Source organism: Kogia breviceps, chromosome 16, assembly GCF_026419965.1.
Source record: "Kogia breviceps isolate mKogBre1 chromosome 16, mKogBre1 haplotype 1, whole genome shotgun sequence".
Taxonomy (NCBI): domain Eukaryota; kingdom Metazoa; phylum Chordata; class Mammalia; order Artiodactyla; family Physeteridae; genus Kogia; species Kogia breviceps.
In genome coordinates, this window is record NC_081325.1 from 7,734,109 (window position 1) to 7,759,870 (window position 25,762).

The 25,762-nt window shown below is 41.9% G+C and overlaps 1 protein-coding gene across 10 annotated transcripts in view; it reads left to right on the forward strand.

Moving 5' to 3' along the window:
- The window catches only part of MTUS2 (microtubule associated scaffold protein 2), a 499,652-nt gene that overhangs the window by 337,960 nt on the left and 135,930 nt on the right, over positions 1-25,762 (forward strand). For all 10 annotated transcript variants that reach the window (XR_010837215.1, XM_059041785.2, XM_067016457.1 and 7 more), the window contains one exon: positions 21,637-21,735. Coding sequence is in view for 9 of the 10 variants with exons in the window: in XM_059041785.2 (XP_058897768.1) it covers positions 21,637-21,735 (99 nt within the window). In the remaining variant the exon portion in view is untranslated. The remainder of the gene's footprint in view (positions 1-21,636; positions 21,736-25,762) is intronic.

A 25,762-nucleotide genomic window follows, 5' to 3' on the forward strand; every position in this document is an offset into this window, starting at 1 on the left:
CAGTCTCTTCTCACTTTCATCCCACTCCAACACCTAATTTAACAACAATTATAAAATTGTGGTTAAAAGATAAATTTTTTTACTGAATTTTAGGTTTGCATTTATTCCACTGGTATGAATTTTTCATTTAAATAAAATCTAGTTCCTAATACCAAATCAGCTTTCACATCGCCTTGTTCTGTCATCAAGCTAATTAAAAAGCAGAAGGCAGGCATGCAAATTACAGTTAAATTCCAAATAATTGTATTTCTTGGGACTGTGAGGTGTTTGGGTTATTTTAATTACTTAGGTTAACACCAACCCTTGTTTTAACGCATGCTGTTGGAAACATTTCTAAACAGTGATGCTTTGCTCCTTTCCCTTGGTGATTCCAGGTGACTTGGATTCAAGAATAATTAGAACAGTCCTTAACCTTGAGGGGCTCAAAATAAGGTAAACCGATTTGTACACTGATAATCAGAGTGAGAGCAAGAGATCTATAATCTTATCAGCTGGCTGCCAGTTGATTCTAGCAGACCAGGAGTTCAGAGTAAGATGGATTAAGAAACAAATGACCTGAAGAAGTTTAAATTAAATATAATAGGCTTTTAAAATTATTTAATCACTTTCTATTTATTATTTAATCATTTTCTAAGGTATGTATTATGTGTTCACTTTCTGATTTCAGAAAAGATAACAAGGCAGCATGTAGTAAAGGGCACAGAATAACAGAGATATAAGGATAAAAATCCAAATAATAGAAAAAGAGAAGAGCTCGATAAAACTGGGCTCAGAGCTTCCTGACTGCAAGGGCAAAAGAAGAAACACAATCAGGGGGAAAAAAAAAAAAGTGTGCCACTTTATCAGAAGGGAGAAACTTAATTTTTAGCACAAATGTGTAAAATTTTAACTCTGTGAATTAAAAAAAATTATGTTGAACAACATAATGGACAATAATTTTAATTGTATAGTTTAAACATATCTTTTCTGATAGGAAAATAATTAGATAATATTTTAAAATTTTGGAATAGGGAAGGCCTTTCTAAACATGATGTGAAACCTGGAAACCTTTAAAAAATGATAGGTTTAACTACCTACAAATTTTCAATTGTCTGCAATAAAGAACATCCTAGAGGTAAGAAGCATGATAAACTGAATGAAAATGCTTCAACAAAGTGTTATTATGAAAATCAATAGAAAAAGTACAATTTCGTTTGAAAAATAGGTAATATTAGGTAATAGGTAATAAAAATAGGTAATATATGAATGGATGACTTATATAATAGAAGTACAAAGAGGTCAATGGCCATAAACATATGAAAAGATGTTCAAATTCACTAATGACTAAATACGTTCAGTTTTTCTTAATAAGATGCCATCTTTTTCATATTGGATTAGAAAAAATAAAAAGGTTTATTACAGCCAGTGTTGGTAAGAACATGGCAAAAAAACCACTCTTGTAGCATTAGTGGGAATGTAAATTGGTACAGTCTTTTGGAGGGCAGTTTGTTAATATCTATGAAAATTTAACGTGTAATCCAGTATTTCTACATCTGGGACTCTCTTTTACAAAAATACTTGCTCAAGCAGCAATGATCTACGTATAGGAACATTCTTTGCAACACTGATTATAATACTGAACAATCAGAAACAATCTAAATATCCATCAGTATGGAAATATTTAAATAGGTTACAGTATATATCCATTCAGTAGACTCTTATTTAGTTATTGAAAAGATTGAGCTAGATCGATACGAATTATTCAGAAACTGTCCATAATATATTGTTAAAGCAAGAAAAGCTCCAGAACGTGATCCGATTTTTTCAAAACCCGAAATGAAAATAAATCTTTTTTTAATGTATACCTTTTTGTATATTTATAGAAAAAAGGTGGAAAGTATCATTTAAATAGTTAATAGCTTTTATCACTGTGGTGTCCAATTGGAGAAAAATTGTGATTAGGAAAAACTTTCATTTTTAAGTTTTGTGTTCCTTCTATAGTTAAAATTTTTCCAAATGTTTCCATTTTTAAAATGAAATACATAAAAACAACTCAGTAAAAAATAGGATAATAATTTGCTCCCAGAAAAATGCATGAAGAATATAGAAAAAAATGAAACAATAAAATATCTCATAATCTCAGTCCATGAATAGCTACTAATAATTATATTGGCATATTTCCTTTCACTCTTTTTTTTTTTTTTTTTTTTTAATTTATTTATTTATTTTTGGCTGCGTTGGGCCTTCATTGCTGCGTGGGCTTTCTCTAGGGGCGGCAAGTGGGGGCTAGTCTTCGTTGTGGTGCGCGGGCTTCTCATTGCGGTGGCTTCTCTTGTTGCGGAGCACGGGCTCTAGGCGTGCGGGCTTCGGTAGTTGTGGCTCGCGGGCTCAGTAGTTGTGGCGCACAAGCTCAGTTGCTCTGTGGCATGTGGGATCTTCCCGGGCCAGGGCTCGAACCCGTGTCCCCTTCATTGTCAGGCGGATTCCCAACCACTGCGCCACCAGGGAAGCCCACAAATAACTCAGACATATTTTGACTGTAGCTATTTCTTATAGCCATAAATCAACTAAATCAAGGAAACAATATTAAATGAGTTGTTTGGAGAGATATTTTACTGGAGCTAAAGTAGTATAATCTAGGAGTACGTCCTTTATGAAATGTAACTCTATAATCGAGAGTTTAGAGCACCCTTAGAAAGAAATGATTGGCATGTTTTCAACTGTCCCTCTAAAGTAAGAGTTGTCTTAGTTCAGTTTATGATGGCAAATAAGTCAATATTAATTTGTCTTAAGTGTAGTATTCTACATTGGATAATTGGAAGGATGCTTACATGTTTTAGATATCAGGAATATAAATAACAAAACTATTTTGTTCAGGTCTTTTCCTTTTTTCTTTTCTTCTTTTCAAAGATACATTAATGAGCATTCTCTATGTACCATGCAGTCTGCTTGGGGATTTCTATATTCTACCTAATTTAGCTCTAGAGGAAACTGGGGTTTTGAGAAATTAAGCAACCCCCCCCTTCCCACCCAGGGTAATACAGCTTCTATGCAGCAGAACGTAAATCAACCTAGATCTGTCTGACTTTAAAAGGTATATACCTAACCTTTGTGCTGGGCTGCTTACAGGTTCTTACACAGATGGAGGCCAGTTAATTACATTTTATTGAAATAACTATCATTGAAAAATGCAGCTTAGAGGTTGACTCTTCTTTCTGGGGCAATGCTAGTTACTGCACATACAGCGCCCAGAACCCCTATAATAATTCTGTATTCTGTCCATGCCCCTCTTTCCCCAGGTTTCCAGACACAGGTTGAGAACTAATGCACTGCGCTAAGCATGATGCACTCCTATAATACCATCTTCCTGTAAATTAATAATGACCGTGGCCTTCTTATTTATTTATTTGGCCACACCCCTCGGCTTGTGGGATTTTAGTTCCCCGACCAGGGATTGAACCTGTGCCCCGTGCAGTGGAAGCGCAGAGTCCTAACTACTGGACGGCCAGGGAAGTCCCTTTATTTATTTATTTATTTATTTATTTATTTATTTATTGTTTCATTGCCTTCTTGACATCAGGGTGACGACAGAGGAAACTGCTGTGGATTTAGTGCTAATGGTTTTTTAAAAAGTACTGAACATCCTCTCTGTGGCTGTGTAAAGGGAAGAATTCTAGAAACGTAACCTTGGTCTTTCGGTGACTCTTTTTCTCAGAATTGTCATGAAAAGTTGTTCTGTCGTTCGTATGTCCAATACAAAATTTCACCAGGGTTTTGACCCATATAATTTTACACAAACAATCAGGCTTTACCGATTGACTTTTCTAACTGGTTTTCAGTTGTTGTAGCAAAAGGGGAAATCTTTTCAGTTGAAGTATTGATCTGGTGAAAGACGACTTCTAGGCCAATATGCCTTCTGATACTGTCATGTTGACATGATGTGTAACAGAAAATAAAATTCCTTCATTCAGACTAAGCTGTAGAAGGATTTGCCATGGTTATATAGAAGAAGAACAGCTGATGTCTTATTGTTTGGGTTCGTCTCTCCCTAAGGAAAATATTCTCTGGAAATAATGAGGCTGTTTATTTTATAGGCTACAGAAACTCCACTTGTATCATAAAACTTAATTTTACTTCTTGAACAGGGGATTATTATTTCTGCATTAAATTCCACAAGTTTAGGCATTTCTGGGCGTAATTTAAAAAGACACACAGCTTGTCAACACCATCAGAATATGTTTACCAAGCACTTTGAGGTGTAGGCTTCCAGAAACAGCTGCTCTAGAACGTTCTCCCCTGCCTCTCTTCAGTTTGACCAAGCATCATCTCCCCTCTCTGGGCACATCTTCAATGAAGAGATTGAGGAGGAGCTTGCTGAAATAAAATATTCTGCTCTAGGAAAGGACAGAACAGGTAAAGGGATCACTTTGCCACTGGAATCTTGGGTCTGGATGGTTTGGGATGTCCTCCTTACCATAGCAGATGCTCTTTTAACATAAACAGCCCTAAGAGCCTATCATTTTTCTGACAGTGAGGGAATCATGGCACCTCACACTGTGGAAGCCCACGTTGACCCAGGATTGGGACCTGAAGGAGGCAAGTTCAAGGCAATTAGGCTGTGCTGGGCTTTTCATTGCAGATGGTGTCATCACTTGGTGTTGGCTGTGTTCTCCCTGAGGCTGGGTCCCCATGGCTGGCCCAGCTTGAGCTCATCTGTCATTGTGAAGCCAACAAGGGAACCTGCAATGGGTTGGGGATAGAGGAGATTAGAGGAGAGTAGAAGTGTTAGAAAGAACTTTTGTGGGAGAAAAATCGATACATTTGAGACCCATTCCTTTGCATGAGGTCATAGAGACAGAAAAATATGGCGGGATGATGGATGGAGTGACTGTCCATTTCATCGTTCAGAGTGAAAGTCAGGACACCACATTCATGGGTGTCCTGGAAGGCCTGTTTGCTGTTCTTTCTGGCCAGCAGTGGGGAAGTTCCTCGTGGCGGCCAGGAGGCGCTGTGAGTCACACGCTGTGACCCCAGGGTCCAGCTCAGTCACCTCGGCGAGTGACGGGCATCCGTTCATTCCACGGATGTTACAGGGCGCCTTCTTTGAGTTGAGCTCCGTGCTGGATGCTTGGGGAAAACATGATGAATAAGACAGAAACAGTCTCTGTTGCTACAGAGCCCATGGTGTAACAGGAGAGAGGAACATAAAACTTGTACTTACACACGTAATTATTTAAGTACAGTTATGCTGAGTGCACAGCGGAGGCGTATCATACAGACCTGTGCGCAAAAAGCACGCAGGCAGAGACCCAACGGGTCAGTCGAAGTTGCCAGGCAGCAGTGGTCGGGAACGGCATTTTGCGCAGCTGAACACATGGATTCCCTCTTTGTAAATCTTAGAGGTTCCCAAGCTTCCCTCCCCCTAAAATCTTGGGCTGCTAAAAACTAGACTCCTTATTCATTTTGAAATAAACACCCTCCTTTCCCCTTCCGTCCCTTTTATGGAGAAACTTGCAAGCTGTGAAGTGGTAAAAAGACAGACAGCGTGAAAAACATGTACAGAAAATATACAGCTGCTTCATCAGTCTCTGATTTTCCTGGTGAGTCCAGCCTGGCCTTAATCATTACACGAACATTGCCCTTTAAGCAGTTCTCTGGGACAGTTTGATTTTTTTTGTGTGTGTGGACACTTGAGTTTAAAGCTCTGATACCCTCATCCTCTATTGCCAGTTTAGTGGCCTAGAGGGCTATTTAACAATTATCATTGAAATTCCACAGGATGATCCAAATAAGGGACAGGATACATTTCCCTTTCTCTGCTATGCTTTTCAAATTCTTTCACAGAAACAACGGCATGGATAATATTTTGGATAATTTGGAAAGCACTGGGGGACACGCTCAGTGAACCAGAGAGAATTTATAAAATGCCGTGACTCTCCTTGCCATTAAGCCCCCTGCAGGCTGGTGTGAAACCTTTTATTGTGTGGTGGCCCCTCCAAAGTAAGGCACAAAACTCTAGCTCTCACTTAAGAGTATATGCATGTATTGCACCTCAAAGGTTACACACCAGGTGTTTTGTCCACTCTGCTTGTCAGCCTTGAAGAGCTATGGGAGCTGGTCCAGAAGTAATTAATGCAAATGGTCCTGGAGAGCCGGTTTTCCATTGTGATTTCTGACATTTATATGCTTCAGAACTCTGCCTCCTGTATTATAATTGCATTGTTATGCAAAGTGCTACCATGATGTAGCCCCATCTCTTGGCCTGATGATCATGGAACTTTTAATTACATGTCAGTGTTTAAAACTTTCCAATTCGTTCCAGATTGATATGTTTTACTAGCTACCTTACACTGATGAAATACCGAATACTAATTACTGTCTTCGGGCAGGGATGGGGGGAGCTAGAATAAATGCAAATATAATAAGAAAGAGACAAATGCCAGCCATCCCTTTTCTAAGATAAGTGGCAAAGAATAACACATTTCTTGGACATTGCAGAGTCTTCGTATTGTCCATCTTTAATCCATCAGTCAGCATATTTGTGTTGAGAACTGCTTTGGGCCCCAAAGCAGCCTCACTGATAGGAGTCTAAAGCTCATGCTGAAAATGAGAAGCCTGCACATGACCACCAGACACAGAACCCTGAAATACAGAGTCCCCCAGCCTAGAAGTAGCTCTGATTGTTGAACAGTCCACATGGCAGGTAGATGGGGAATGAAGGAACGCCGAATGCCTCACTCATTAAGTATATGCAGCTTTAAGTAATGTGACAGTACCATGCTGTATACCCGAGCTGGGACAATGGGATAAATATTAAACAGGCCAAACAGATGTGATGGTTCATTGATGAGCAACTATAATAATAGCCAGCATTTATTGAGTACTTACTGTATGCTTAGTTATACCCACCATTTCATTTCATCCGCACTTAAAAACCTTATGATGTGTAGGTACTATTCTTAAGACTATTTTGTGGATTAGAGAGATCAAGTGGTTTTCCCGGGATAACAAAATGAGGAGATTTACTGGTTGGGTATAAGCCCCGGCATCCAGCTGCAAAGCCCGTACTCGCACCCGGGGCCGGTGCCCTATTTGTAGCCCTGACAGTGATGGGCCTCTTCACACAGCTGCTGTGACCAACATCACCCAGTAGAGAACCCACCTGCTTGGGCTGCCAGCATGCAGTGCTTCTCTGCCCATGACCTGGGAAAATGTAACAACAAGGTTACAGGACCGTTTTCTCATTCATTGGCTACATCTTTTGAGATTTAAAAAAACAAAGACACCTTGGACATATTTCTGTCTCCACATGATTTTTGTTCCAATGAGTGGAATAACTTTATTAGTAAGCCCTGTTAATTGAGAGTTTCTACCACAGACTCTGGATGGCAGAGGAAACAGAATGAGCTTTGAAGTTAGACCCACCAATAGCTGGGTGACTTTAATTCAGTTACTTGACTTCTCTAACCCTTCACTTCCTTATTGGAAAAAGAAGAATGTGTAATTCTTGTCAACCTGATTCAGTAATGATTTAATACACTAGCACTGCACTTATAATCCACAGGTTCTAAACAAATATTTATAATAATTAAGTTAATATTGTTAATAAGTACCATGTTTGCATGCTTAATGAGTGCGTGGCATTATGCTAAGCATCTTTAATATTTGCCTGGTGCAGCTGGAGATCGTAGAGGGCTAGACCAGGAAGGTGGAACTCGAGCAGCCCCTCACGTCTCATACCCCACCCTGCTGCCCCTGAACGCGCTGTACCTTTGCACGTGATCCCATGCCTGTTGTGTCCTATCCTTCTTGGTGATTGTCCTGCATAATTCACACCTCAGCTCAAACATAACATTCTTCGGTGAAACCCTACCTGACTCTTCCTCTGAGCTCCCTGAGAAATCTTTATCCAGACCTCTGGGCTGGCACCTGATGCATTATCTTGTCACTACTTACTTACATGTCCCACTAGTTGGTGAATTTCTGGACATAAGGATTTTGTCTTTCACCTTGGACTCTCCAACAGCTAATACCCCATCAAGTATGGTGGACCCACCCAGTAAATACATGATGAATGAAGGAATAAGGGAATGCTTTGGATTTTTCAAGGAATGAATAGTTCAGAAAATAAGAAAGGGATGATGCAGCCTTTGGAATAAAACTACAGGGAACTAACATGTGGGCACTTATTGCTAAGTAGACCGAATTTATATGGGGAAAATGTTAGCTGTGAAAAGCACAGCTTTATTGTGTTCTTGAATTAATGTGAAAGTAAATTATTGTATGGAATGAGACAAATAATCGCAGACCATTTCTTTCATTTGGGCTTACCTAACTAAAACCGCCACAATGAATAAAGCCCCAGTATCTATTTGGGTAGTTTCAAAAATACAAAGTACTTTTTGCACCACGACTTACTTATTCACATCTCCTCAGTGCCTAATAGATGACACAGTGTCTTGATTCCCCAGAACTGGATTATTTTCCTCTCACAGATCCATCATATGCTGAGCTTTACTTATTTTTCTTCTAAGAGTGTGTAAGGTGATTTCTCATTACTCACTTAGGATGTGCCTCTTTATTAGGTAGGGAGAGAGAGGTGCTGCAGAAGAATTGAAAAAGAGAAAGAAAATAAGAAGAGGTTGCAAAATACCAGGAATTTACCTAATCTCAAGGTCGACTTCATTTTCCACAGAGGAAGAACGTGATCAGTTAGTAATGATAACCAACTCTATTTATTTACAGATATTTACTGAGTGGGCGATTTTCATGTGATGCATTGTCTAATGGGGAACATGGACAGGTAAAGGGCTTTCAACCTATAGTGCAATAAGGTTGTAGCCACAGAGCGTATTAGCGGCATCCAGAGACCTCTAGGTTGAGGTCTGGAGGATGAGTTGGAGCAGAGTTCACTGGAGAGAAGAGAAAGTAGGAGGTGGAGCGCAGTTCTGCAAGAGAAGTGACAGTTATCTGAATTAAGGAGTTGCAGCGACTATGAAAAAAAGAGGTGGACTAAATTTAAGAGAGATACAAGATGTATGTTTCATAGGATTTGGCATTTTATTGCATATAAGAAGTAAGAATGAGGGAGGAGATAAGGATGTCATCAACCTTACTGGGTCAGGCAGGAGACACATCTACTGAGACAGAGAAAATAGGACTGAGAGGAAGTTTTGTTAGGTGACAGAGGGTTCAGTGTTGGGAGTACCGAGTGTCATGTGTGCCAGGAGAGATCCAAAAAGAGATATTTATATATAGGTTGTATATACAAATATACACACACAAATAATAGGAGTTCCATAAAAACAAAACAGAGAAATCAGAGGGGAGGAAATAATCAAAGCAACCTTTCAAGAAAATTTCCCAGAACTGTAGGACTAGAAGAGCCTGCCAGATGCCCAGCATAATGAATGAAAAAAGACCCACACAAGGCACATCGTGAAATTTCACAACACTGGGGAAAAAAATAGGTACCAAGAGAGTAAACAGATCACATACAAAAGGTTAAAATTTAGAGTGGCATCAGACTTTTCAGTAGCAGACCTGGAAGCTAAAAGAGAAATGCCTCCACAGTTCTGGGAGAAATGATTGCCATGTCAGAATTCTGTATGAAGGCAAACAGTCAACTGTAAGAAGACATTTTCAGCCATGGAAGATGTCAAATAATTTGTTTCTCATGTATATTTCTCTGGAAACTCAAAAAGTACTCCACCAAAATAAGGAAGCAGACCAAGAAAAAGGAATACACGAGAGGTCCAGAAAAAAGGGATCCAGTATGGGAAAGAGACAAAGGTATTTCACAAATGATGACGAAGGGAGATTCTGGGATGACAGCTGCGCAACAGCACAAGAAGTTATGAGTCCAGAAGAAAGTGGAGAATTGAAGCCTTCAGCGAAACAAAAATGAAACCTTTTACATAATTGTGAGAGGAGAGTTGTAACTGATAAAGAGTTCTGGGGAGAATTAGCAAAATGCATAGATACAAACAATCTAAACAAACAACAACCAAGGCAACTATTAAATCCAGGGAAAACAAAAAGTCATACAAGTAAGGAAATTGCTCACTTGTAAATAATATTTATGTAATTGTAACAAAATGAACAATGAATTTTGACTTAAACAAAAATTATCGTACACCTGTATTGAAGAGGGAGGTCGTACCTATAGAGAGCTTATAGAGAGAAAATTTGTCATTTTCTGTAGTAGAGAGCTATTAAAATGTCTAAAATATAAGTATCAAGAACTAGCAGTATATGGGACATCCCTGGTGGCGCAGTGGTTAATAATCCACCTGCCAATGCAGGGAACACGGGTTTGATCCCTGGTGCGGGAAGATCCCACATGCTGTGGAGCAGCTGGGCCCGTGCACCACAGCTACTAAGCCTGCGCTCTAGAGCTTGTGAGCCACAACTACTGAGCCCCACACGCCTAGAGCCTGTGCTCCACAACAAGAGAAGCCACCGCAACGAAGAGGAGCCCCTGCTTGCTGCAACTAGAGAAAGCCCGCATGCAGCAACGAAGACCCAGTGCAGCCAAAAATAAATAAATAAAATAAATAAACTTATATTTAAAAAAGAACTAGCAGTATAGACACGTTACTTACATGTATGGAGATGAATACTAGGAAAAACAGCTTAAAAAGTTGAAAGTGATGATTATGAATTGGGCATATGGAGGGTGGGACAAGATACTGCTATTTTTTGTTTTGCCATGTGGAATAATCTTTTAGAAAGGTACAGATGTAGAACTATGATTTTTAAAAAATAGGTTAAAAAAAAGAATGCAAAAGATGAAAGAAAACAATAGGAGACTTGCTGGACTGGGTTGTGGCCGCAGTTACGGCCATCGACTGTAAACTTGGCGCCTCCATCTGTGTTGTCGTGTGCTCAGCTGGACTAGGGGAGGGTGACAGCTGGGTTAAGGGAGGGTTGGATTCTGCAGACGGTTGTGACCAAGTGGTTCTGCTGCCTCTGTGATATTAGAGCAAGAGTGTAGACAAGAGGATAGTAGAGGTGAGGGACCCTGGGGGCAACTTCAGGTTGGATAAGAAAGGAGGCGAAGCCAGGAGGAGCCTGGCAGTTTGGGGTAGAGGGATTTGTTGTCTAGACTCATGAACTGATGGAGTGACAGTAACACAGCTGCAGGATAGAAGGTTGTGCTCAGAAGGTGCGGTGTGTGATTTTCAGAGGTGAAGTTCTAGGCGATGACACGGTCCAGGGCGATACCCAAGTATTCTGATTAAAGGTGCCTGGCAAGGGTAGCACACGTCTAAGTACTGAAAGGCCGGGATGTCAGATGGGTTACGCAGGGGTCATCGAAGTTTACCCAGGTGATGGCAGGACCTGGGGTAAGAGGAAGCCCACGCCTAAGGGTAAGTGAGGGACGGTAGCTATGATGTAGGTGACGGCAGGGAGCAGTGTTACAACACATCATCCAGAAGTCTGGAACCTCAAAGGAAAAGGAGTTTTACACGAGCATAGGGGCTTCAGGTTCCGCTGCGGTATCGGACAGTTTGAAAGAAATCTCCTGACTTGAAGATAAGTTGGATGAGGAGGTTGAGGACCGTTTGAGAAGCTTGCTCTGAAACATTGAGGACGGCCTTGGGAAGAGGGAGGTTATTTACCAAAGGAGTCAGTAGTTGCACACAGTGCAGACTGAGTGAAAGAGGGGAACGCTGGGGCCAGGGATGGAGAGAATGCTGAGATTCATTGGCCTCCAGCTTTAGAAAACAAACGGCTTGAGCATTCCCTGGCCTCCTGGTCACAGCCCCAAATAGAAGACCTTCAGCATCTCTGTTCCCCTGCTCCATCCCTGCTCTCTGCTCCGAGCATTCGCCCCCATACACCCTCCTGCCTCCCTTTGCACCTTCCTATGGAGTCAGACTCACCTGGGTTCATTGTACTGCAGGGAGGCAGTAGGGCTCATCACGTCCGGGACTCACCGAGGCCTTTGTGGGGCAGTGAAATGCGAGCTAAAATGAGGGCAGGAAGGCACAAGTTTAGATCTTGCTCAGCCACCTGCTAGTAAATGGGGACATGTTACTACCTCCACACCTTCAGTTTCTTCATTTACAAAGTAATAATACCAATAATAATACCAACAGAGACGAGAGTGGCTTAAAGCGAGGTGATGTACATAGAAGCAACTGCAGGGTGCTGCCTGGCGTTTATAAACGCTTGTGATAATAAACACACTCTTGAAATATGACTTCGTGACAGCTCTCACCTTCTCTTTCACTGGGACAGTGCTTGGTGCCTACCTGGTGCTTAATAATGAATGAATAAGAATATACTTGGGGGATTATAAGGCTTTTAAATAGATATAATATTTTCCCCCAAAACCCACTTCTTCATTCTTTTATCCTTACCTTTTCATAACAATCTTCAGAATTAAATCATCCCTGCTTTTATCCCAGGAAATAATTAGGTCTCTGTTGTGAGTCTGATTTTTTTGTAGGTCTGTATTTGAGGACAGAGACCTCCTTTATTTTACGTTAAATTTCCAGCTACAAGGTCTGCCCTCATGCATGCAATAAATGGAGTTGAAGTGGAATGAACCTTAAATAGGTTAAACCCAGCATTTTCTCGAATGTATTCAGATTGTTCCCTCATTAACTCCATTCTCCACCAACATCAGATATTCCCGTTGATTTTTTTTTAAAGCAGCTAAAACCTGTTTCCTTCTTTTATCCCTGCAAGCCCTCCTGAATCCTCTCTTATGCACTCTCTCTCTCATTTATACCTCATCCAGGTTCCTCTTTTATTTGATGTATTCGTATCTAGATAACATTTCCTTTCTTCATCCTGTTCCCCTGAAATGTTCCCTCATTCTGTTTGTCTCGTGAGTGACATCAGAATCCCTACTTCCTGATTACATCATTCATTTTTTCCTAATCACCTCCTCCAGTTCCATTGCCTGATGATCTTAACACTCATTGTTGCCACGTTTACCTTTCATGTTCTTCTTGCTCCCCTTCACCTTCCTATCATGGCTTTTCATGTTGTCTGGGTGGGGTCTGTAGGGCTGGGGGAGGAATTAGCCCCGTTACGTGTGCTTTCACAGGTGGGTGGAGTGAGACGGTTAGACGGTTGGGGGATAAAGTCAGTTATTGTGCATATTTCTTTATCCTTTTTTTCTTATCTTTTCTTACTTCTACCAAGATTGATTTGCAGGGATTTGTGGCCTATTGTGGGTGAGGTCAAGAGCCTCTGCAAATTCCCTTTGATTTTTTTTTTTGATGTGCATATTTCTTTTTATGAAAAAAGTATATAGCATTCTTCTAACCATTATCTTAAATCGCATTTTTCTTTCCACTTTGATGTGCTCAGTGAGGATCCTGACTTAGCCATTGACATTTGTCGTCTTTTTTTTTTTTTTTTTTTTTTTTGCGGTACGCGGGCCTCTCACTGTCGTGGCCTCTCCCGTTGCGGAGCACAGGCTCCGGACGCGCAGGCTCAGCGGCCACGGCTCACAGGCCCAGCCGCTCCGCGGCACGTGGGATCCTCCCGGACCGGGGCACGAACCCGCGTCCCCTGCATCGGCAGGCGGGCTCTCAACCGCTGCGCCGTCAGGGAAGCCGTGTCGTCATATTTTTTTAAGAGGACAGCCTCACACTCATCCATCGCTCTTGATTGGGCAGCTTTAGTCACATTCTCACGGCTCCCACGCAGGTGGGCTTGGCGTTAAGCATCGTGATGAACAGGCTGTAATAAAACACAAGGTGGGTCTTGGAATGAAACACACACACTTGTCAGAGTCACTCAGATGGCCGTGGAAGGCCTTGTCCGCATGAGAAGCTGAGCTCGCACGCTATTCTTCCCTCTTCCAAGGGGCTCTGTACGGTTTGCCAGGGAGCACCTTCCGACTTTGGCCTTAGGGCGGTGTTTTGCTGCTCTATTTATGGTGAAACACTTTAGGGACATTTGGATGTGTAGGGATTATCTGGAAATGGGTGACTACCATCCGTGACCATGTTTCAAATGAAACTCTATGACTTCTTCTCTGCGACTAGAGTGAGGCTGGCATTTCTTTCCCCACCTGCCACCTTCTTCCTTCCACCCCAAAAGCTCCGATGATAGGGCTCTGGATTTTGTATATACACATTCGTTTATATAGCTCTGAATCTCAGCCTGTGTAAGGTACACAAGGAGTAGTTTGGGCCAATACGCTGCCCCATGAGAGATGAGCGTGTATATGTACTTATTAAGGAGCTATTTCCGCTGGCTGGCATCCTGTAATTCAGGTCTTCTTTGGTTGCAAGTTACAGAAACCCAATTCAAACTGCCTTAGCAGAAAAGAAAGTAAAAGATCGGAGAGATTTGGGCTCCTATAACTGAAAAGTTCAGGAGATTATGCTAACGTGAGGTGAGGCTGTACACAGTTCTTAAACAAGGTCATCCTCAGTGTTTTCCATCTCTTGGCCCTTCTTTCCCCTCGGTTGGCTTCTTGTTCACAAAGGCTCTCCCCTTTGGTCAAAGGTGGTCAAAGGCAGTTCAGATTTACATCCCACAGCCTAGGTATCTATCAGAAAAAGAATTCTTTTCTAGTAATTCCAGCAAAATTCTCAAGGTAGGGTTCTCATTACCCAGGTTGGGTCTTCTTTTTATTCCTAAGCCAAGATGCTCTGTCACACTGGTGTGATGCGGAGCTCTGATTGGCCAGGCCTAGGTCACATGCCCACCTCCAGATCCAGGCAGGTCAGCCCCACCCAACCACATGGACCAAGATCAGGGAAGGGTTGCTTCCCCAAAGGTCAGCATGGGTTCAGTAAATAGAAGCTGGTCAGGCCAGACAAGAGACATCCATCCACTAGAGGCATACAGTCTACACTGGGTGAAAGAAAACAGGGAAAGCTGAATGGGCTCTAAGGAAAGACTGCTATTCAAGAGGAGTTGATGAAATTAGGAAAAGCTTCATAAGTAAGTGACAGGGATTCAGGGTGCTAATATAGGCCAAATACTGAGTGCCTTTTTGCTGAGCAAAAAGAGTTTCTTCATTTTTTTCATCTAGGTAGACAGAGAAGGTGTGATAGGCTGAATAATGGCCCCCCGATACATCCATGTACTAGTCACTGGAACCTATGAATGTTACGTTGCATGGCCACAGGGACTTTGCTCAAGGGGTTAAGTTAAGGCTCTTGAGATGGGGACAGTGTCCTGAATGATCCAGATAGACCCAGTGTAATCACAAGGGTCCTTATAAGAGGAAGGAGGGAAGAGCTGGAGGAGAAGGAGACATAATGATGGAAGCAGAGCCTGGAGTGATGTGCCTTGAAGGTGGAGAAAGGATCACAGCCAAGGAAGGCTGGAAGCAGAAGAAGGCAAGGAAGCGGATTCTCCACCAGAACCTCCAGCAGGAACCATCCCTGCTGACACATTGACAGTAGCCCAGTGAGACTGATTTCATACTTCTGACAACCCCCCCACCCCAGAACTGTAAGAGAATAAACGTGTGTTGTTTTTAACCATGGAGATCATGGTAATTTGTTCCAGTGGCAAACCAGAAACTCATACAGGAGGGCTTAAGAGAGGGGAAGAGCTGAATTTGAGGATGGTGAGGTGGGCCAAGCAGCTGAGGGAGAGACGGAGCCCTCCAGACTGCGAGACAGCACGGTGGGAGCACAGAGCATCGTAGGGGACCACGGTGTCACAGCAGGGGACACGCAGCAGAGGAAGTGCGATCCTGGAGCTTGCTTGTTCCACAACACAGAATTGGGGCTTCCTCCTGAAGACCGGGGGAAGCTTTGGAAAGCTTTTAAAAGTAAGATCAGTTCATTTGAAAGGTCATCTGGCAGCTGAAAGGAGAGTGAGTTGACTAAAGATGAAGAATGTGAGACACAGACTGAGAAATCACTTAGGAGACTTTCCTAGTTGTCCCAGCAAGAAATGAGGAGGACTTAGCTAAGGGAAACCGTGAGGACGGATAAAGGGGCAGAATTAGAGAGACTGAGTAAGCGATTAGATTTGGGAGGATAATAAGGAGGAGGACTCACTAGCTTCTGGTTTCAGTGACTAGGAGGACAATTGACCAGGAAAGAAAATATTGGAAGAGGAGTGGATTGGAGAGGAAGATAATTAGCTCCATTTAGGGTGTGATGATCTGGTCATCCAGTAGGTAAGTGGTCATGTCTAGTTGACACCTAAAAACGGGTCTGGATCTCAGGAGAGGTGTCTGGGCCCATCTGGATGGAAATAACAGATTTTTATAATCATCAGTGGGTATAATTAGGTGGTATAAGCATGCTGAGTAGACAGGCTCATCCAAAAGAGTGGACTGGAGAAGGTCGGGGCAGAATCCAGGGGCAGCTTTGCTAGGCGTAGAGAAAGGACTAAGGGAGAGTGGCCAGAGGGGCAGCAGAAAAAGCATGAGACCAAAACTGGCATTGCCAGGTACTCTGGGATCTTACAGAGTACAACGAAAGCTGACGGTGTACTCAAAAAACATTTAAGCCGAGTCCAGGTTGCAAGAAAACTGCAAAAACAACTATAAGTCTTGACGAATTGCCCTAATTTTCTGTGCCATCAAGAGCTCCTAGAACCACACAGGAATTCTCCAGGCAGCACTGTGTTCCTAGGGGGAAGGGTCATGAAACTTTCGATCAAAGTTATTCTTGTAGAATTGGTTGCACTAGGCTGGTTTCCTTCCTTATCCTTTCAGAGGTGATAGATTGTTTTCATTTTGGTTTTGGTTTCATGCCTTTTATTTTTTATTATAAAAGTAATGTGTGTGCTCATCATTAGATGTGGAGATAATGCAGAAGCATATTAAAACAAAGAGTAAGATTGCCTTTATAGTACTTCTCAGAAGTAACCATTATTAAAAACATTTAAAAACTAGTAAATGGCCTTTCAGTTATTTTTATATATTTACAACTATAGTACAGGTGACATTTTTGTGTCATAAAAATGGGATAATACCGTGCATACTGTTCAACGACTAACTTTTTAATTTATTTCTCATGGACAACTTTCCATGCCAGTATAATATAGAACAACCTCATTCTTTTTAATGGTGGCGTAGTGCTACATTGTATGGTTATACAGTAGTTTATTTAATCATTCCCCTGTGTGCATTTTTGGTTATTTATACATCTCTATTGTTGTGAATAATGTATGAAATGTCTTTGAAGGCACATCTTTTCACACTTGTAGAAGTATTCCAAAGAGAGATCTGTAGAAGCAGAGCTGCTGGGTCAAGTCTATCAATGTTTAAATTTTTGATAGAAGCTTCCAGATAGCACACCATGAAGGCTGGATGGAAACTATTGAGACTCTGAATCAATACTTCCGTTTAGTTTCCCCTTAAAGTGTTGTGTTTAGCACACACTTTGGCCTTTAACTCTTCCCTTCTGAGTTCCTAGGAGTCTGGCTGACTTTCTGTGCTTGTTCAACCCTATAATCTGAGCAGACAGAGGGAGTGGAAGAGTGAGATGAGCCATAAGTGGGATACTCTGCAGGGTGGGTGTGGCTTCGGTGGAGCGAAGTCAGGGCTGCGCTTCCAGGACCCCGCCGGTACAGCCTTCTGTAACCCCCAAGTGCCTGGACATGACCTGCCTGGAAAAGAGCCCGGTGGGACATGGGCGCACAGTGGGGCGTAGACTGAACGGCCACGCTGTCCAGGGCAGGGTGTGTCCTCTGGTTGAAGTTTATGTCCTAGTGGGGAAGGTGGACAGTAAACAAACAGATGTGTGCATGTTTTGGGCGGCGACAAGTGCTGTGAAGAAAATGAAGCAGGTGAGGGGCAGGTGGCAGGAGGGCTGTTTTACCTGGAGTGTCAGGCACGGCCTCTCTGAAGATTGCCATCTGTGCAGAGACCTGAATGAGCAGATGAGTGAAGCAAGCCTAAGGTCTCGGGGAAGCGTATTCCATGCAGAAGGAACTCAAGCTAACGTGACCAGAATGGGAGGAGGTACAACAAGTCTAAGCGCCAGCAACGCTGGCAGCGTGGCTGGAGTGTGTGCATGCGTGTGCGTGTGCGTGCGTGTGTGCGTGCGTGTGTGTTAGCTAGGGTTCTCCAGAGACACACAACCAGTAGGAGATACATACGTACATACATAACATATTTTATATAGGAAAATAATATATATTTATGTATTAATACATGTATAATACAGAATATCCTGTTATATTTATTATGAATAGTATGTATACTATTACATATATACTTTATATAATATATTTTAATATATTATATATTTTATTTATAATAAATATATAAATATATTTTTAAAATATATAGATTTTAATATATTTTATTATATATTTTTAAAATATATAATAAAATATATTTATTATATATTTTAAATATGTAATTATGTCTATACTTTATATTTACTCTTATATATCGTATATATATAATTACAGAGTATATACATAGTATAGTATATAGTATATATATTATAGAATATAGAATACATATATATGGAAAGAGATTTATTGCGAGGAATTGGTTCACGTGATTATGGAGGCTGAGAAGTCCCAAGACCTGCAGCCAGTGAGCCCATGGGTAGGTCCCAGTCCAAGGGCAGGAGAAGACTGGTGTCCCAGATCAACCAGCCAGGCAGCTGAAGTTCCTTCTTACCCAACCTTCTGTTCTCTTCAGACCTTCAACAGATTGTATGAGGCCCCCTCACCCTGGGGAGGGCAGTCGGCCTTACCCAGTCTACCAGTTCAAATGTTACTCTCATCTAGAATAAGGTATGACCAAATGTCTGGGCAACCGTAGCCCCGTCAGGTTGACACATAAAATGAACTGCCACAGGCGTCTGATGTAGCCTGGGGACCAGCACTTCTGGGCTGGGCTGGGCTGTTCACTGGCCCACAGTCAGTCAGTGAGCCCTTGAAATACGACCGGTGCTGGACACTGAAGTGATGTTCAGCGTGTTGGGTTAAATGAAACATATGATTACAGGTGACCTCACTGGACTTTGTACTTTTCACACGTCGTTGGTAGAACATTTGAAATTACGGAAGTGCCTCACACTGCATCTCTGTTGGGTAGCGCTGCTCTGTAGGGCCTTGTTAGTGTGGCGAGGAGTCTGCATTTCACTCTGAGTATCTTGGAAGGTGAGTGGACGGTTTTGAGATTGGGAATGACTTGCTCTCAACTGGGATTTGAAGTTAATTCACCTGCTGCCCTGGGGGCATATGCAATAGAGGGGCGGGGCGGGGAGGGGGAGGCCTTGAAGGAGGAGGAAGGGGCCATGGTGACCTGGGCTCTGCAGGGGCAGTGGGGAGGGGGAAGAAGTGGTCAGACCTGGGAGGTGTTCACCCAGGAGATACAGCAAGCTTTGCTGATGGACTGAATGGGGGCTGGGAGCCAAACAAGATGACTCCTTGTGTGTTCGGCCTGAGCACAGTGAGTGAAGGGTGGAGCCGTTTGCTGAGATGGGAAAGGCTTGGGGTATGTTCACTAAATGCGTGAAGCACCTTTTTTTTTTTTTTTTTTCTGTACACGGGCCTCTCACTGTCGTGGCCTCTCCGCCACAGGCTCCGGAAGCGCAGGCTCAGCGGCCGTGGCTCACGGGCCCAGCCGCTCCGCGGCCTGTGGGATCCTCCCGGACCGGGGCACGAACCCGCGTCCCCTGCATCGGCAGGCGGACTCTCAACCACTGCGCCACCAGGGAAGCCCATGAAGCACCTCTTTTGAGAGTAGGATGAAAAAAAGTAGTGCCTAGACATGCAAAAGCGAACTCAGACCTTAGAAGAGGTAAATCAACAAGACTCAAACAGTTTGTCCAAAGGCGGTAAAACAGAGGAGGTGCTCACAGGTGTGTGGGAGGAACCACAGGAGACAGGTGGACAAGGATAGATGAGGGGGTGAGGCAGGTCCGATGGTGTCGGGAGAAGCAGTAGCCCAGTCAGGCCAGAAAAGGAGAGAGGGACAGAGCGGTTGGCTCCAGATACCTGCCTCCCTCTCCAAAGCCTGGAAATGACCTCTCCCCAGTCACACACACACGCACACACACACTTGCATGCACACATACGTATAAATGATCTGTAATAGTGCTTTAAAAGCTGTAAGGGAAAAGTTGACATATTTGAACATTTAAATATTTTAAAACTACTGTACAAGGAAAGGTGCTCTAAATAAGTTGTAAATAGTGAAAGGATGGAAAATACAGTTTGTATAGCAGGCAAAGGATTAATATGCAGCATAAATAAAGAGTTCTTACACATCATTAAGAAAAATGGGCAGAGGGTTTAATTAGGCAATTTTCAAATAAAGAAATGCACATGACGAATTTGAAAAGATTCTACGTGTCTGGCAAAAATTGAAATGATGAGACTTCAGTGTCAGTAGGGCATGGGGCGTGTAGGAAGAACTAGCCTCACCCACTTGGTTGGGAGTGTAAAGTTAGTAGCTTTTCGTGGAGGACAGTTGGGCTGTGTCTGGTAATGCAAATGAGCAGGATATTAATCCAGCAAAAGCGTATCTGTGCATTCATCCTGTAAAGATACTGGTACATGCGTACAAAGAAACAAGTAGAAGAATGTTTATTATAGCACATTTAGCTATTTTAATGGCTAACACTTGCAAACAATCTAAACGTTCGTCAACGGGAGGATGGGTAAATTATGGTACATCTTTGCCCATTAATATGATGTGGCATTTTTTTTAAAGACCTATGAATACACTGATACGAAAAAGATCTTCAAAAGTGTGGTTAGGTAAAAAGAAATTGCAGTATGGGATGCATTTAGCTAATTAATAGCTGTATTTGTATTTGGGTAGATATACTTAGAAATACCTAGAAGAAGGTCTGGAAGAGTAAACGCCAAATTGCTAGCTGGTTACCTCTGGAAGAGGAGTAAGGGTGCAGGGTGTGGGGCAAAGTGGGAAGTTTGTGTTCCACTTCTAAGGAACCGTCACCATCACGAGGGTTTATTTCTGAAACGACATAATAAACTGTGCTGAGGCGGAGACGGGTCTAGGTACACCCAGGTTGGCGTTATTCCTCTGATCTTCCATCCGTTATTCTTGGACTTTCTGATGAAGGGCATGTGAAGGGGAGGGTCTGTGCCCAGCACACAAGGGAGAAACGGTGCTGTGTCCTGAGTGCCTGGTCTTAGACACGGCCCGAGCTCAGGCTGTCCCGTGCTTGCTGCAGCCGGCTCTGCCAGCAGGTTCTACAAAGGCTCAGCTGCAGCAGAGAGAGAGTTCAGAGGCTGTCCAGGTCACCTCGGTGGACCAGCTGCATGGAAATTAATTAGAGGCAGACTGTGTCCCCCGCGGCTCGACTCTCCTGATGCTGCTGGAGTCGTTAGCAGTTAGATTTGGCTACAGCTTCCTTCTCTATGTAATGAAAATTTGTTTTGGCAGGAGGCAGGCAGACTGAGGACAGCACAATTTTAATTCCCAGCTAGTTTGTCAGGGTCTTTGGGGGTGCGGTGACCTCCAGAGATAGGGGTGGTGTTCATCAAATCAGAGACAGCAGTGTACTTATTCCTCTGACCACTCAAAACGAAATTCCCTCTGCTATAAACAAGTGTGTCATTCCTGAAGCACAGGGGGTGGTGACCATAGCAACAGATCACCCAAATATTATTTTGTTCTCTGTGCCTTTTGTTAAGCCTCTCTTTCCACAAACAATTTGTGTTTGTTTCAATTGTAATGAGCTCTCTTTGTTTCTTTTTCTCTTTTTAAACAATATATAGGGACAAAGAAAGAGGTACAAAAAGATCAAGATGCTAATAAACCTGCAGTTTCATCTCCTAAGAGAATATCGGCTTCAACCACCAAGCTTCATTCGCCAGGTATTTAAGAAATGTGAACTGTGTTATCTGTGGAGACTTGACCTTGGAATGTATTTTGTTCAAATGTCATTAATGGAGCAATGCCAGCCCATGCGGTATGCGAGATGGTTCCAGGGCTTGACATACATGTATGGATGTGTTCTGACTCTAGCTGAAATTAACCAGCTGTTGGCATCATTTTGTCTTAAAACACAAAATGTTATGCTACATCTAAGTGGTAGAATCTTCTCTGTGTAGGAGTATCTGCTATTCCAACAGAATATAAAATAATTTATAATTGAAAAATAGACTTTGGAGATCTAACTTCAAGAGACAATATTTCCCAAAAAGAAGAAAAACAGAGAAATGGTAGATATCAAATACTTGTTATTTTGTTTATTTACATCCTGATAGGAATAAGCTATGTAATGTCACATGAAAGTTGAAAATTGTTTATTAAGAAAACTCATACTGTAAGGTATCAACCCCTTTGTAGAACAGGGTGCAATATAACCTCAGAACATTTTCTTTAAGCACAAAAATAGTGGCAGTAATAGCAGCTAATGTTTGAGTTCTTACTGTATATCATGTAAGCTCTTTAGATATATTCATTTCTTTAAGGCCCACAATAACTGGGAGACAGGTACTAGTATTGCCTCTCCCTTTACATGTGAGGAAATTGAGGTACAGAGATTTTTGTTAATTTGCCCAGAGTCACAGGAAATAAGTAGTAGAGTATTGATTTGAATGCAGGCACTTTGAACCCCCAAACTGCACTCTTAGTTGCCACACTGTTAACCAGAAAGCTTGGAGAATAGTGAACATTTAATATTTCTGGTAAATTAAAAATGTATAGGAAGTAATCCAAAGCCACACACGAGAGGGTCAGGAGACAAAACCTGTTACCAATCGAAAGTTCATGTGTATGATGCATAGTGAGGCCAAACAAACGGAAATTTCGGAGTTTGGAGCAGGGAAAGGTTTATTGCAGGGCCATGCAAGGAGATGGGTGGCTTGTGCCCACAAAACCCCAACCTGCTCAAAGGGTTTCAGCAAAGCATTTTTAAAGGCAAGGTAAGGGAGGGGCGTGGTTAGTTGTTGCAAACTTCTTGGTGTCAAAATCCTTTGTTCTTGCAGCTGTGCATGTAGGTCAGGGTAGGCTGTTCCTGTAAACCTCCAACAAGACAAATGCTTTTCTCTGTTCTGCAACTTTTTTTCTCTATAAGAATGACCTTCTTAAAGGTCAGAGCCTTGAGAATAGGCTCTCCTGTATATTTCAGGCTAGAAGCAACATTCTTTTACAAAAGGTGCAGAGCCAGCATGACTAAGCACAGGCAGCAGAGCAAAAACAGATGTAATATGGAGTTAGGTTTGTTCTTCCCTCTTACAAGCCCAGCGCCTAAAGAGGGTGAGAGATGAGATCAGAGAACCCTTCATAAATCCGGAATTTCTGAAGGGCAACACCCTCACTAGACAAATTAGGAGGGGAAAGAAGCTCACCCTGCAGGAGGAGTCTGGCCTGTTGTGCTTTGGCTCTGAGAGAAGGTGGGAAGGAAACCAGTCCTCCCTTAGGAAATTCTCACCTCAATCAGGGAGCTGGAATGCCTGCTACCACTACAGTCTGAGAATTCAACTTAAAATGCTACAGTACTTGTGTCCACTTGGTGAATAAAATGTGAAACTGCTACACACACAAGGAAATAAGTCACTGTGAGTGAGGTCCTTATATTGTAAGTAAATGGATAAATTGTGGTACTTATACAGTGGAATTCTATTCACCAATAAGAGAGTAAAGATGTTTTACATTGTGTAATTTCAGACTTGGTTAAGTTAAACTATACATGTTAACATTTTTAGAATTACCGATAAAATAGAGTTCTGAACCAGTAGGGGGAAAAGTTGGAAAGAGGGGTTAAGAAAAATTTAAATCTATATAAATGAAGGCAAAAGAGGGAGAAAGGAAAAAGAAAACAGAGAGAGGAAAAGAGAGGAAAGAAGGAAGGGAGGAGGTAGGGTTATGGGAGAAATTGAAAGAATAAAATAAGGTATTAGAAATGAATTCAGGGGCTTCCGTGGTGGCGCAGTGGTTAAGAATCTGCCTGCCAATGCAGGGGACACGGGTTCCAGCCCTGGTCTGGGAAGATCCCACATGCCGCAGAGCATCTAAGCTTGTGTGCCACAACTACTGAGCCCGCGTCCACAACTACTGAAGGCTGCGTGCCTAGAGCCCATGCTCCGCAGCGAGAGAAGCCACTGCAATGAGAAGCCCACACAGCACAACGAAGAGTAGCCGCCGCTCGCGACAACTAGAGAAAGCCCGCGTGCAGCAACACAGCCAAAAATTAATTAATTAATTATTTTTTTTTAAAAAAGAAATGAATTTAAAGATGTCATAATGAATGTACATGAACTAAACTCTTAGACTAAATCACAGATTTAGATTACCAGGCTGGATTCATTTATTGAACAGTCACACAGTATTTATTAAGTGCACATTGTATGATGTAAAATCTAGCTTTAGACTGTTTTACAAAGTACACACCTAAAATATAAGAATACTAGGGAATTCCCGAGTGGTCCAGTGGTTAGGGCTCCACACTTCCATTGCAGGGATCTTAGTTCCTCAACGAGTTCAATCCCTGGTCAGGGAACTAAGATCCCTCATGACACGTGGCCAAAAAAAAAAATCCTAAAATGTTGAAAATAAAAGGACTGAAATATTTATGCCAAGAACATATGAAACAAAAAAAAGTGTATGGTATTTTGTATTGAAACATCTTTATTGTGGTATAATTAATAAAGGTAAAACTACACATATTGAAAGTGAACAGCTTGGTGAGTTTCGACATATGTATGCACATGTGAAACCATCACCACAGTCAAGAAGGCAAACCTATCCACCATCCCCTGGAGTTTCCTGATGCCCGTTTGTCATCCTCTCCACCTAGCCCTTTGCACCCACACCCCAGTCCCCACTCTGTCCCTAAAGATTAGTTTGTATTTGCTAAAGGTTGATACAGATGGAATCATATAATATATACTCTACTTTTATCTAGCTTCTTTTACTCAGCATGGCTTTTTTGAGATCTGTCCACGTGGCAATAGTCCATTCCTTTTTATTGGTGAAAAGAATTCCACTGTGAAAATACCACAGTTTATCCATTTACCTATTGAGAGACTTTGGAGTTTTTTCCCCAAGGATTTGGCTATTACAAATGAAGCTACTATGCACCTTTGTAGAAGTCTTGGTATGGCCTTCTGCTTTTATTCCTCTCGGCAAATAGCTAGGAGTGGAATGCCTGAGTCATATGGTAGCTATGTGTTTAACTTTTAAAAACTGTTCAAAAGTTTTCCAAACTGTTTTCCAAAGTGGTTTTACCATTTTATGTTCCCATCGGTGGTGTCTTAGAGATCCAGTTTCTCCACATCCTTGCCAACCCTTGGTATGGTCAGTTTTCTTAATAGTATACATTATAGTAGGTACACAGTGGTATCTCGTGGTTTTAATTTACATTTCCCTAATAACTAATGATGTTATAATGTTGAGCATCTTTTTATTTGACATCTGTGTATATTCTTTGATAAAATATATATTCCAATCTTTCATCATTTGGGGGTTTTTGGTCTTCTTTTTAATGAATTTTGAGAGTTTTTATATATTCTGGATACAGTTTTTTCAGCTATGTGATTTGCAATTTTTTCTCCACAATTTGTGGCATGTTTTGCTTCTCTTAACAATGTCTTTTGAAGATTAGATGTTCTTAATTTTCTTGCAGTCCAGTTCATAATTTTTTTCTTTTATGGACCATATTGTGAGTGTTATCTAAAAAATCTTTGCATAACCCAAGGTCACAAAGATTCTCTCCTACATTTTATTCTAAAAAGATTTATAGTTGTAGGTTTTATATTTAAGTCTATGATCCATTTAATTTAATTTTTGTATATAGTGTGAGGTATGGCTTGACTCTCTTTATGCAGAAGGATATACAATTGATTTCTACTCTGACCATTATTATTTCTCTTCCGCTTACACTGGATTTAATTAGTT